The sequence below is a fragment of the Salvelinus fontinalis genome, chromosome 26 (genome assembly GCF_029448725.1).
Source record: "Salvelinus fontinalis isolate EN_2023a chromosome 26, ASM2944872v1, whole genome shotgun sequence".
In the NCBI taxonomy this organism is placed as follows: domain Eukaryota; kingdom Metazoa; phylum Chordata; class Actinopteri; order Salmoniformes; family Salmonidae; genus Salvelinus; species Salvelinus fontinalis.
This window is the reverse complement of record NC_074690.1, coordinates 45,552,152-45,565,619: the sequence shown is the minus strand read 5'-3', so window position 1 is coordinate 45,565,619 and position 13,468 is coordinate 45,552,152. Positions and strand designations below refer to the sequence as shown.

The 13,468-nt window shown below is 38.7% G+C and overlaps 1 protein-coding gene across 1 annotated transcript in view; it reads right to left on the bottom strand.

Moving 5' to 3' along the window:
* LOC129824447 (kinesin-1 heavy chain-like) overlaps window positions 1–12,803 on the bottom strand; it is a 31,793-nt gene extending 18,990 nt beyond the window's left edge. The window contains exon 1 of the mRNA XM_055884121.1: window positions 12,364–12,803. Coding sequence (XP_055740096.1) covers window positions 12,364–12,492 — 129 coding nt within the window. The 5' untranslated portion in view covers window positions 12,493–12,803. The remainder of the gene's footprint in view (window positions 1–12,363) is intronic.
* Between the last annotated feature and the right edge of the window lie 665 nt (window positions 12,804–13,468).

Below are 13,468 nucleotides of genomic sequence, written 5' to 3'. Positions count from 1 at the left end.
CGTAGTCTGTCCACAAGAGATAACCAATATAGTGAGCTGGTCAAAGTAGTGTAATATATATGGAATAGGGTGCCATTTGGGATGCAGATTAGTGCTGTGGCTCTCGTCTCCCCACTCCCACAGCTCTGGGCTTCAGCTCTGCAGCTCTGGCCTAATGAGCTAGGTAGCCTACATAAAATATGGCTGTGTCCCAAATTGCACCCTATTTTTTTGTATTTTTTTTTATTTTATTTTTTATTTTTTGGGGGGTGGATCAGCTTAATATTGCGGAAAGAATGTTGCTTCCAATGTAATTGTCTGCATCATTTCCAATCCCCCATATTTTTTGGGGTAAATATATATATCCATACACGCATGCATACATACATACATATATACATACACATACCTATATAGACATACATACTGTTTTAAAGAATATACCTTTATTATTATTCCCCGCAACCCTACCACCGCTCCCCCAATTGGAGTAAACTAATAAACACTTCTGCTTTTACCTTCAATTTATACATCTTATACGTATTTTACAGACACAGACTACTTTATAATAGTTCTCTCTTGTTTGTTCTTAGTCCTTCCTCTATTTCTGTTGTCCATCCAATTTTATTTCCACTTGTAACTGTGCTATTTCACAAAAGCTCCGCACCTATACACATTTCACAGATCCCGTATGCCATACATTATCTTGTTATTAGTCCCACCCTTCAGTTCCACTCAACCCTTCCCATCTATCTTCCAACATCATCCATTTCGGATTTTTATTTGCCATATATTTTTCAACTGTGCTGTGATGCTTCACAAAAGATTTGAACCTTCCTATTCTCATAGCTTCTACAGATTGTAAATTAAAAATAAACATTTTTGCTAAAATAATTATTATATTATTGATTGATTGACTATGGCTTTTCAAATCCCCCAGTATTGCTATCTGTAGCGTTAGTTCTAGGCAAATGTTGCAATTCTTCAGCCATTCCTGGACCTGTGACCAAAAACGAGCTACATATGGACAATACCAAAATAAATGATCTAATGACTCTGCCTCCTCACAACAGAATCTGCAGAGCTGGGAAGATTGTATACCCCATATATATAACATTCTATTAGTTGCAAGAATTTTGTACAGTAATTTAAATTGAAAAATTTGAAGTTTTGAATCCGGCGTTGTTTTGCGTATCAATTCATAAACCATGTGCCATGGAATGGGTACATCGAAAATCTCTTCCCAACTATTTTGCAATTTATATGGCACAGCTGTCAGTTTTTTGGTCCTTAAATGAAATTGGTATATGTTTTTATTTATCACACTTTTCTTTAACCATTTATGTTCTTTAATACAGGGCCGACATACAAGTTCCTTACTTTTTTCCCCTTCTACTTGCCTCTTCCATTTTTGTGGTAATGCTGCAATTAATTGGTTGTAATTTTAGGTAGAGCAGACATTTCCATATGTCTGTGTTAGCTGCATGTGTGACATAACTCCACCAGTCCTATTTATGATATCATTCACAAAAATTATACCTTTTTTAAACATTTCTTCGATAAATACAGTTTTTTTATCAATTACTATATTTGAATTTAACCACAATATTTGTTGTACTATTTGTTCCGTCGTTTCAGGTGGATTAAACTGAAATTGCAACCAACTTTCTAAGGCTTGTTTAAAAAATAATGATATTTTGGAGATTATTTCCTTTTCAAACAACCGAAAGTGAGCAGGTGTAATCTGAATAAAGGGAAAAAGGCCCTTCTTGAACATAGGATGAGACATTCGTAGCAATTTACTAGAGAACCAGTTTGGATTTAAGTATAACTTTTGTATGACTGATGCCTTTAGTGAGAGGTCTAATGCTTTAATATTTAATAATTTCTGCCCTCCGAATTCATATTGGTTATATAAATAGGCCCTTTTAATTTTATCTGGCTTGCCGTTCCAAATAAAATGGAATATTTTTTGTTCATATCATTTAAAAAGCAGGTCACTAGGTGTAGGCAAAACCATAAGCAAATAGGTAAACTGTGATATGACTAAAGAGTTAATCAGGGTGATTTTTCCACAAATAGACAAGTATTTTCCTTTCCATGGTAGCAAGATCTTATCTATTTTTGCTAACTTTCTATAAACATTTATTGGAGTGAGATCATTTCTTTCTTTTGGGATTTTTATACCGAGTATGTCCACATCTCCGTCAGACCATTTAATTGGTAAACTACATGGCAATATAAAATGTGTATTTTTTAGTGATCCAATACGTAATATGGTACATTTATCATAATTTGGTTTTAATCCAGAGAGGATAGCAAAGGTATCTAGATCCTCTATGAGGCCGTGGAGAGACTCTAGTTGTGGTTTTAAAAGAAAACATGAATCATCCGCGTACAATGACACCTTAGTTTTTAGGCCCTGGATTTCTAATCCCTTAATATTAATGTTTGATCTAATTTTAACAGCTAACATTTCGATGGCAATAATAAATAGATATGCCGATAGTGGACAACCTTGTTTTACTCCTCTAGATAGTTTAAAACTTTCTGAGATGTAGCCATTATTTACTATTTACACCTAGGGTTACTATACATAATTTTAACCCATTTTATAAGAGATTCCCCAAAATTGAAATATTCTAGGCATTTATATATAAACTCCAGTCGTACTTTATCAAAAGCCTTTTCAAAATCAGCTATGAAAACCAGACCTGGTGTCCCCGATATTTCATAGTGTTCTATTGTTTCCAGTACTTGCCTTATATTATCTCCAATGTATCGTCTATGTAAAAAACCTGTCTGATTAGGATGAATAATATCTGAGAAAACTTTTTTTATTCTATGCGCCAAGCATTTTGCTAGGATTTTTGCACCACAACACTGAAGTGTAAGAGGTCTCCAATTTTTTAATTGGACTGGATCTTTATATATACCACTTGGGTCCTGTTTCAGTAATAACGATATCAGACCTTCTTGTTGCGTGTCTGATAATCTACCATTTATATAGGAGTGGTTAAAACAAGCTAATAATGGTCCTTTGAGTATATCAAAAAAAGTTTTGTATACTTCCACTGGTATGCCATCCAGCCCTGGAGTTTTCCCATCCTTAAAGGCCCCAATTGCATCAAGCAGTTCCTCCTCTGTAATTTGGCCTTCACATGAGTCTTTCTGTACAGATGTTAATTTTACATTATTAATAGGAAAAAAATCCATACAATTAGTTTCAGTTAGTGGAGATGGAGGAGCCTGAAACGAAAACATATTCTTAAAGTACTTTACTTCCTCTTTCAAAATATCATTTGGTGAATCATGCGTGACTCCATCATTTGTAACAAGTTTTAATACATTTTTTTTGGTAGCATTTCTATATTGAAGATTGAAAAAGAATTTGGTGCATTTTTCCCCATATTCCATCCAGTTCGCTTTATTTTTATAATATATTACACTGGATCTTTCTTGAATAAGTTCCTCCATTTCTTTTTGTTTTTCCTCTAACTTATTCTGTGCCTCTATGGTACCGTTTTTATTGCTATCTAACTGTACTGTTAGTCCTTCAATTTCCTTTGTTAATATGGACTCTTTTGATCTAAATTCCCTTTTTTCTATAGACGAGTACTGAATTGCATGGCCTCTAAAGGCACACTTAAAAGTGTCCCATACAATAAGGGGATCTGCTGTACCTATGTTATGTCTGAAAAAGTCAGTTATAAAATCTTCTGTCCTAGTTCTAAACAATTTATCATCTAGTAGACTTTGATTAAATTTCCAATATCCTCGCCCACGTGGAAATTCTGTAAGAGAAATATATATGCCAATTATGTGATGATCCGACCGCATTCTGTCCCCTATCAACACTTTTTTAACTTTTGGTGCCAGAGAGAATGGTATAAGAAAGTAGTCAAGACGACTAGCTTGATTCAGCCTCCGCCATGTATATCTCACTAAATCAGGGTATTTAAGTCTCCATATATCCACTAATTCCAATATATCCATGACATTCATGATTTCCTTAAGTGCCTGAGGGTGATAGTTTGTAGTGTGATTTCCTTTCCGGTCTATAGAGGTATTTAAGACCGTATTAAAATCTCCCACTATAATAATAGAGTCTAGTGTTGCTTGTAGAGTTGATAAATTCTTATATATATTTTCAAAGAAGCTTGGATCATCATTATTCGGACCGTATAGGTTAACAAGCCATATTTGTTTATTGTCCAATAACATATTTAAAATAATCCATCTACCTTGAGGATCTGTTTGGACAAGTTGCACATTTGGATCAAAATTATTGTTAATTAAAACCATCACCCCTTTTGAATTTCTTTGCCCATGGGAGAAATATATTTTGCCCCCCCAGTTCTTTTTCCACAAAACTTCATCTAAAACTGTTGAATGGGTTTCCTGTAAACAATAGATATTATAATCCTTCTCTTTTAGCCAGGTAAATACTGATCGTCTTTTCTTATTATCTGCTAAGCCATTACAATTGTAACTGGCTATACTTATTTCACCACTTACCATAATGAGACACACCTTTCATTCTTTTAATCAGAATATATTTTTGTAAACGTACTATTAAAAAGTAACATAATGATTGAGTGTCTATATAGTTGTACCATGATATTTGCATTTCTACTAAGTAAACCTCCAATTGGTCCCTACTATTCCACCCGCTAAAAGGCCTCATCTCGAGATGGCTTGTCATCCCAATGCCCGGTAGACCACCCTCAACCCCCTGTATCCCATAGCCCTGAACTGACTGGGATCCATTCTTTGAAAAGAGCATACAGTGCCATTTACCGAATTGAAGAAGATCAATTACCATATGCATTTCCATTGCCCTCACCTCGATTTGTATTATATATATCTGTGGATCATCCTCTATTGTCCCTAACATCTTTTACTTCTTCCTTCGCAACAGTTGTGGGATACACACATACACCCACACACACTCAGCCCTTACCCCCACACAACGATAAGCTCACTTTCTCAACAATTGCACCATCCCAGAGCCCAACTCAAGATGGGTCATGATTTACAAATGCACTTGCAGTTGCAGCTGCATGAGAAGGCCTGCAAGACCGCACAAAAAATTAGCAAAAATTGAGAGATTTATTTACCATTGTCATATCCTAGATAATGGAGGTCAAATGTACACCCTATTCCTGAAACACCCACAATACGGCCACCCGTCATGACCATGTCCCCACGCATCTCCATGCAGTCCGACTTTGATTTTGTGCCGCCAGGGCCACAATAATATACCCCCTCTCTGAATGTCCGAGTGTGACCCCCTCCCCATGGGTTACTGCAGCTAGTGTTGCCAGCACTGCCACTGCCTGGGTGGGGGCACCCCACCGGAATCCCCACCGGCTAGGTACAAGGTCGTCAAGGTTCTCATTAGCAGCTTTGAGAATTTCCTTGTATATTATGCTCTCCCTTTATGGGGCTTTGGCTTTGCAGGACCAACCCTGCCAAGCAGGCTCAGAATCTTGAGGGGGCAGTGCTGCTCTTGGTCTCTGACCTCATTTTAGCTGCATACAGACCGCTTACAGCGGGCACATAAAACAGTTAGGGACTTCTCCTTAGTATCTGGGTCATTCAGGTGGGTGTCTAGGGTATAGTGCCATGGACCGTACCATTAAAATAGGATAATAAATAATTAGATATAATTTATAAAAAAATAAATAAAAAATGTAGTTCTCCATGATAGGACAATAAATAAATAAGACGTATAATTCATTATAAAGGTATATCCATCATCTGAACAACATTGAAAGCCCTCTCATACCCGGCTCACAGCAATACATTGGCTCTGGGATATGCAACCATTTCATTACTCACTCACTCAACTTTCCAAACATAACAAATAAAATAAAAAATAAACACAAACCATACCATCCACACATACTGTGCCTTCTGTTTACTTAGTTTTTATCTTCACTATGTTGAATTAGTGCTTGTGTGTTCAATTAGTTATATGTGAAGATTTATAGAAAAGCTATATTTTTTATTGCATTGTTACAATCAGTAACCGGGCTTGAATTGTGTTTATTTCCCTCGTCTATGAGAACTTTGTAATTTTTAAAATAACCATGGAGTAGTCTTTGTGTCTCTGAACAACTGGTTATCAATATATAGTTTATCAACGACGAGAGCTACTCGTTTCGCTTTTAATCTATTTTCTTTGAAAATTGGATACAGAACTTTGCGCCGTTCTGCAATTTCCTTCGGAAACTGATCATTCATGCCAATTTTGGTCCCAGCAAGTCTTTTACCCAGGCTTTTAACCATTATTTTATCTTTAAATGAAGCAAATTTGGCAACGATTGGGCGGTCGTACCTCTGCCCTCTCTGTCCGAAGCGGTGAACGCGTTCAAGTTGGATTTTGTCGATAACTTCGCGTGGAATCTGAAGCGCTGTAAGGAGGAACTCTCTAACTATAGATTCAGGAACTTCTCCTTCTTTTTCTTGGATACCTGTAAGTACCAAATTCTCTCTCATGGATCTAGTTTGTATGTCTAGTAAGGTTTCCTTCAGAACGGTGTTCTCCTTTTTAATTCCATTCATTTCGGTTTCAATCTTATTGACTGTCCCTTTTAGCGCGTGTGTTTGCTTCTCCAATGTCGCAGCTTTTTCATCACTCATCTCTAGGCTTGCCTTCAACTCTTTTATATCCTTACTAACTAATTCAAGTATACCCAGTTTGTCATTTATTGATTTTAACAGATCGGTTTCGACCTTTACCATTCCCGGTGGTGAGAATATTAAGTCATCAGTGTCTGTAGAAGAGTCACGTTTTAATGTCAAGTCATCGGCATACATAGACAAACAGGCTTTACTCAGTGCCAGGTCATTTGTAAAGATTGAAAAAAGGGGCCTAGACAACTGCCCTGGGGAATGCCCGACTACCTGGATTATGTAGGAGAGGCTTCCATTAAAGAACACCCTCTGTGTTCTGCAGACAAGTAACTCTCAATACATGATATAGCAGTGATCTAAAGTCATAAAACATACGTTTTCACAGCAGCAGATTATGATCGATAATGTCAAAAGCTGCACCGGACTAATTAAACAGCTCCCACAAGCTTCTTATTATCAACTTCTTTCAGCCAATCCTCAGTCATTTGTGTAAGTGCTGTACATGTTGAGTGTACTTCCCTATAAGCATGCAGAAAGTCAGTTATTCATTTGTTTACTGTAACATAGCAATGTATTTGGTCAAACACAATTTTTCCCAAAGGTTTACTTAGGGTTGGTAGCAGGCTGTTTGAGCCAGTAAAGGGTGCTGTGCTACTCTTAGGTAGCATAATTACTCTTGCTTCCCTTCCCTTCAACATTACAATGCTTGTCATTCATAATTTGGTCAGTTATGAATGGATGTGTAGGTTCAGAGTTTGTTGTTGGCATGCCAGGCCCAAAATTGCTAATCTTGCCAGTGAACAAAAATATGAAATAGTTGGCAGGAGTGGGTTTTGTGATGAATGAGCCATCTGATCTAATGAAGGATGGAGCAGAGTCCACGATCAGCTGTGCAGCCAGACTTATTTGCGATTCCTTTTGCTTCGTCCCTCTCAACCATACAATTTTTAAATTCCTCATCAAACCACGGGGATTTAACACTTTTTTACAGTCATTTTCTTAATAGCTGAATCCTTATTAGTAACTGGAATAATCCATTTCATAAATGCATCAAGTGCAGTTTCTGCTTAGAACATATTACACACAACAGACCAGCAAATGTTCCTTACATCTTCAACATTGGAATCCCTACAAAACCTCTTGTAAGATCTCTTATACACTATATTAGGCCCAGCCTTTGGAACTTTGGTTTTCCTAGATATGGCTACTATATTATGATCACTACATCCGATGGATGTGGATACTGCTTTAGAGCAGATTTCTGCAGCATTAGTAAAGATCTGATCAATACATATCGATGATTTAATTCCTGTGCTGTTTGCAAATACCCTGGTAGGTTGACTGATAACCTGAACCAGGTTGCAGGCTGGTTACAGTTTGAAGCTTGTGGACAGCTTGATGAAAACCGGTCAATATTTAGGTCACACAGAACATATACCTCTGTTGTGATCGCATACATTTTCAAGCGTTTCACACATATTATCCGGATACTGACTGTTAGCACTCTGTGGTCTATAGCAACTTCCCACAAGAATATGCTTAAGATGAGGCTGGTGAACCTGTAACCATATTACTTCAACAGCTGTTGACATGGGATCCTCTCTAAGCTTTACAGGAATATGACTCTAAATATAAACAGTTATCTGCCTGGCATCACCTGACCTACTGGTCAGTCACGAGACTTGACACTTAAAGTTCAGCCAGACACAACATAGCCAGACTGAGGTTGCGTCCCAATTGTTACCCTATTGGTTATAGTGCACTGCACCCTATTCCCTATATCGTGCAGAGCCTGGTCAAAAGTATTGCACTATATATGGAAAAGGGTGCCATTTGGACCAAACTCATGACTGCCACTGAAGATGAGTATTGAAGCTGTACCCATAACATCAGGTCAGCCAGGCCCCTTACTAACAGTACAGCCTGAGCACAGCCCCAGCTCAAAGTCCTCGTGAGTCTGGAAGGCAGTGCCCCAGTTACCTCCACTCCACTGCAGCCGGAAACAATGATTACTCAGTGACAATCATGATGACACAGTGAAACCATTGTTTTAGTATTTAGAAGTGATCTCTTTCACGCATACTACTACTGGCTTCTTGGTATCCCACCCTTTAGGCAAATCTGATGTCTTGAATGTACAAACACTTCTAATCAATAGGCCAGTGATAAATCCAAGATCACTCAGAGAGCAAAATAAATAGCCACAGGGGTAGCTAAGGGGTTGAAGGACAAGTGCTTTAGCAACCCACCCCCCCCATAGACTATCTGCTAAGCAATAGCATTGGTAATAACTGCCTGAATAGTAGGCTACTCTCAGTTACAATCCTCTTCCCCTTCTCCTCCTGCTGTTAGTTTCCACTGCTAAAGCTAAAAGTAGAACACTCTCATGGTGCTGTGTGTCTGTGTGTGTGTTATGGGGAGTCTGTTGTAAGCACAACAGTAGCATCAGTGGAGGTCATGGTACTAATCAATCAATCAAACGTATTTGATAGTCCTTTTTACACCTCTAGGCCCAGATTGAGATGTGGAGTCTAGTTACACAAACAGATAAGCCTAAACTCAGATCCTACAACTAGCTGATAATACGCTGGGAAAGTGATGTCACAAGTGTCACGACTTCCGCCGAAGTTGGTCCCTCTCCTTGTTCGGGCGGCGTTCGGCGGTCGAAGTCACCGACCTTCTAGCCATCGCTGATCCTCTTTTCATTTCCCTTTGGTTTTGTCTTGTCTTGTATCACACCTGGTTCCAATCCCATTCATTACATGCTGTGTATTTAACCCTCTGTTCCCCCTCATTGTCCTTGTCGGTGATGGTTTGTTTGTAAGCATTGTGCAAGATATGTTCTGGTGTGCGACTGGTTTTTGGACCCATTTGTATTATTTTGTATATTTTGGTTTTCAGTTTTTTTTTTAGCACTTATTAAACTGCTCCGTTTTATACCAAGTTCGATCTCCTGCGCCTGACTTCCCTGCCACCAGCACGCACCCTTACAACAAGCCCTGAAAATGTAAACAAAACAAGCACTGGAGACAACCATCACCTTCTAAATCTATTTCTATTTTATATTACGAAACACTATATTATTATCTTCCAACTTGGATGATAGGCAAGCTGGCCTAGTCCCATTTTGACAGATCAGATCCACCCCTGGCCCAAATATATCCCTACTGAGCATCCCTTTCAGTAGCCAACAGCCATGATGACATACAGTAGGCCATAACCGCCAAAGGTCTGTTGATCTTGAGTGTGTTTCCCATGAATTATGTAATTCTTCATTCAGCCTCCAAATCTAGGCCAAGTCCTAGGACTAGGCTATACCAAAGTGTGGTGTTATTATTTATAAACTGGGTGGTTTGAGCCCTGAATGCTGATTGGCTGACAGCCGTGGTATATCAGACCGTATACCACGGGTATGACAAAACCATTTTTGACTAGTCTAATTCTGATGGTAAACAGTTTATAATAGCAATAAGGCACCTCTGGGGTTTGTGATATATGGCCAATATACCACGGCTAAGGGCTGTGTCCAGGCACTCTGCGTTGAGCATAAGAACAGCCCTTAGCCGTGGTATATTGACCATATACCACACCCCCTCGTGCCTTATTGCTTAAATAGTGCACTACCTAAATGAAAACAAGAGACACTGACTGTGTTGAAAGGTAGGTTGACGGTGAAGATTTGTGAGGACACACTCAGTGCAAATAAGTTACTGAACTACAATTTATTTCTGTCAGTAAAAAGCTTTATAGACTTAATGATGTTGGCTTTGGTGAGGCATGTCCAGTGCATCAAAGTCCATGAGAAACAGGAGGATATCTTGTAGTGAAAATATAATATTTAACCATCCTTTTTCATGTCTATTGCTTTACTGTCAATTTGAGGAATAGTCCAGTTATTTCTAACCTGGTTCGTTGGAGTTACTCTATGTTCTTTCATTGTAAAGTTAAAGCTCTGTTTGAACAATGACAAAGGAAGGTTATTCCTCATATCGTTCTTATTCTGAGGGCCTGTAGCGCAAATATGGAAATATGGCATTATATGACAAGTACATTGTTTTATCTTTCAAACCCATGTATTTTTCCATTAAATAAGGAATGAAGGCCAGGTCATTTTCTTAATAGCTGAATGCTTATTGGTAACTGGAATAATCAATTTTATAAATGCATCAAGTGCAGTTTCTGCTGGGTCTGTATTACACACAACAGACCAGCAAATATTCTTTACATCTTAAACATAGGAATCACTACAAAACCTCTTGTAAGATCTCTATATTAGGCCCAGCCTTTGGAACTTTGGTTTTCCTAGATATGGCTACTATATTATGATCACTACATCTGATGGACATGGATACTGCATTAGAGCAGATTTCTGCAGCATTAGTAAAGATGTGATCAATACATATGGATGATTTAATTTAATGACATGTACATCGTTTTTTCTTTCAAACGGATTTCTCCATTAAATAAGGAATGAAGGCCAGGTCTGCTGTTTGAAAACATTCTAAGCACCACTTTGTGTGGAAGGCCCTTACTTCTTTTGTCATAACAAGTGTGCATCTTGAATGGCACCCTATTCCCTATATACAGTACACCCCATAGGGCTCTGGTCAAAAGTAGTGCACTACACAGGGAGCCATTTGAGACGTGCCCAATGTTTTACATTACAAGATGACTAATTAGGCCAAAGAAAACAAACAAACGTCCATTTCCTGAATCTATTTACTAATGGACCAGTGGTGTAACTGTAACTGTAACCAGATATGTTCAGAGATAACTAATGTAGCCAAGTACAATAACATGATTACGAAATGTATTTGTCTACATCATGTTAGAAACCCATTTTAGGCTACAGACTATGTAATAAATCAATTCTAGCTACAAAACACATGTACTGTGTGTCAGTGGTTATAAATGAACGAAATATATTGCATCTGAATTCTACTCTTGATACAGTCACAGTGCTGTATTGTGCTGTGTTCTGTATCCCACAGCAGTCTTTGTTAGACTAAATTAACTAGGGTCAGGGGGCATCATCATCATAGCTGGCTTGTCAGTGATCTTGTTGATGAAATAGGTAATACTAGTTAGCTAGTGAAATTCTGAAACATCTTTGCTGCTGGGTGTAGCTAACGTTAGACCAACTAGTTAATTTGCCATTGCCAGTTCTACTGGCCTAACTAGATAGCAATTTCAAGCATTGCTATGATTTGAAAGCTAACGTTAGCTAGTTAGATAAATTAACTCAGTCCCAGCAGATTCTGGGTGTTACCTCAAAAGATGTGCAGTTATTTTGAACGCAACGTGTAGTTAGTTACATGTTAGCAGATTACGTTAGCGCTAGTGTAGTTAGCTGACGTTAGCACATGCGTTAGCAAGCACTAGGCTGCCATTGTTGTTGTTGAGTGACAGCTGACTGACTAGCTAGCCGATACGGCAAGATGAACTAATCACGTCGACTCCAGTCGACTCGCCAAATCAGCGAAATACAGCTAGCTACGTATACACACTTGACTGGCCACCAATTGTTAGCCAAAAATACTGTCATGTCCTGATCGGCGATGGTGTGGGTAAGCTAGCCTACAACTAACGTTAGTGCAAAACATAGCTGATGTGGGTGGACAGGAATGTTAGCCAGCTAAGCTAACTAGCTACTGTTCTGACACTGGCCGATCACCAATGGCGCAGCGCACTATCGAGGGCACTCGCTTGCAGACAAATAAATAGCTATGGCAACCAACTTACCCCGACGACCACATGGTCTTCCCCTTGAAACTTTGGGATGTATTTGTCCCCTCTGGCCACCTCTGAACTATTCAAGGGCCTGAAACGGCACATCACTTTGATGGTGCACTCCGCCGGTACGTCGGCCATCTTCCACGATTTGCGGATGAAAACTCACAATACAACACAGTAGATCCTCGTTCTAGAGCCGGCCGAGCAAGTAAGGGCGGCCCGGCCCGGCCCGGCCCCTCCGTCCCAACCTGAGACCAGAATCGGTTCAGATTTTCAACAGTAGTGAATGGATATTTTCTTCTAGAATTGTGCTAAATCACTTCCTCCAATATTGAAGACATGATCCCAGTGGATCACTGGCTTGCTCACACTCCCCGTCTGTGTGGGACCCATAACAAATGACGTCCCCCTAAATCAGGCTTGCCCAATAGTCGGCATTTTATTTGGGCCCCCAAAGTTTTCTGAGCAAAACAAAACAAGTACATATTTTTTTCTTGAACATAAGAATACATTCACCAGGAAATGAGGTCAAACTGATTTTTGTTTAGGAAATCTGTTCCCAAGTAATCAAACATTAAATTAGAGACATATGTGATCATGTCCCAGGAAAGAAATTCTGTTTTCGTCAAATACTGATTGGGATTATTGTGGGCAATTTTCAGTGTACAATTGATTTACAACTACTGTATGTCAGCCCACGGCTGAATGTAATGGGGACCCCTGCCCTAAATCATCAACACTCCCTCTGAAGTACACTATCCTGATTGGCAAATGTATGTTTCTGGAAGTTTTTACCATTGACCTATATAAGTTCATTTACTATGGCAATAGTCAATCAATATACTATTTGTTGAGATCAGTTATTACTTAGCTATAACTCTTTCATGAAGCGATAATATGGCATTTTCTTGATGGCAATGCATGGTTATTGATTATTCTATATTCCCTCAGATGATGAACGATGGTAGTCTATGAGTTTAGTTTTCATTAAAAGCAAGGATATGGGATATAGATACATAACATTATTTTCCACATCTTTCCCTATTGAAAGACCCAATACGTTTTAGCCCTGTGTCCTCGTCATCATCAATATTTCAATCTGACTAAACTAAAC